This window comes from Acanthisitta chloris, unplaced genomic scaffold (genome assembly GCF_000695815.1).
Source record: "Acanthisitta chloris isolate BGI_N310 unplaced genomic scaffold, ASM69581v1 scaffold27547, whole genome shotgun sequence".
In the NCBI taxonomy this organism is placed as follows: domain Eukaryota; kingdom Metazoa; phylum Chordata; class Aves; order Passeriformes; family Acanthisittidae; genus Acanthisitta; species Acanthisitta chloris.
This window is the reverse complement of record NW_008682434.1, coordinates 364-1364: the sequence shown is the minus strand read 5'-3', so window position 1 is coordinate 1364 and position 1001 is coordinate 364. Positions and strand designations below refer to the sequence as shown.

The following is a 1001-nucleotide window of genomic DNA, read 5'->3' as shown; positions in this document are numbered from 1 at the left end:
TGGTGCTTCTCGCAGATGCTGCCGGCGCCGTTGCGGGCGCTGGGCGCGTGGCTGTAGGTGTGCTTGTACTCCTCGGCCAGGTCTTTCCCCAGCTTCCAGCGCTGCCACCGCTTCAGCAGCTCTGCCTGCACCTGTGGGCAGCAGCTGTCAGCGTGACCCCGTGGTCACCAGCTGCCTCACCCCCAGTGCCTGCACCCCAGAGTCCCACTCACCTCCTTGTTTACGAAGCAGTAGAGAATGGCCACCAGCATCCCCTGGGCAGAGGAAGGAGAGGCATGAGGTGCACAGCCAGACCCTGGTCGGTCCCTCCTGACTGAGGGTCCCTGCAGAGGGCTGGTCCTGCCAGAACTGGGCTCACCTGGAAGGAGCTCAAGAAGAGGTCAAAGAAGAGCTTGACATAGCGCAGGGTGCCCTGGGCGTGCTCGTCTGTGATGAAGGCGAAGACCACCTCGTGGATGCCCAGCAGTGGGATCAGTGTCAGCGTGGACTTGGCCAACCTGCAGGATGAGGGTCACAGTGTGGACACACACGCAGGAGCACCATGGGCATGCAGGGCAGGCTGAGCCCAGCACCCACCTGAACTTGTAGTCAGTGTAGCGCATCTGGTGCGCACGGAGCTTGGACACGAGGATCTGGATGATGCGGATGAAGATGAAGAAGTTGATCTGCAATGGAACAGAGTGAGCCATGAGAGGCAGGAAGGACAACTCGTCCCCTGGCCTGGGCAGGCCTTCTCACAGCTGTCTCAGGGCCTGCAAGATAGATGCTGAGTGAAGGGCTGTGGTGGGCTCACCAGGATGGCCAGGAACACAGGGAAGCGAAGGATCCACCAGAAGCCCATGTTGTTGTTGGTGGACCAGCACCTGCAAGGGAGAGGGATGGGGACTGCCAGGAAGACCCTTGACCAGGCAGCTGCCAGAGTCTGGTATGGCATTGGCAGCTCTGGCCAAGCAAGTGCCACAGCCTGGCACTCTGGTCCTTGCATGGACAACAGCGTGGAG

The 1001-nt window shown here is 60.9% G+C and overlaps 1 protein-coding gene across 1 annotated transcript in view; it reads right to left on the bottom strand.

The window, feature by feature from the left end:
* Window positions 1–13: 13 nt before the first annotated feature.
* LOC103805872 (glucagon receptor-like) overlaps window positions 14–1001 on the bottom strand; it is a gene marked incomplete at both ends in the record, with an annotated part of 1344 nt that continues 356 nt past the window's right edge. Inside the window, 5 exons of the mRNA XM_009078536.1 lie at window positions 14–131; window positions 213–254; window positions 359–497; window positions 577–665; window positions 794–863. Of these exons, the coding sequence (XP_009076784.1) occupies window positions 14–131; window positions 213–254; window positions 359–497; window positions 577–665; window positions 794–863 (458 nt within the window). The remainder of the gene's footprint in view (window positions 132–212; window positions 255–358; window positions 498–576; window positions 666–793; window positions 864–1001) is intronic.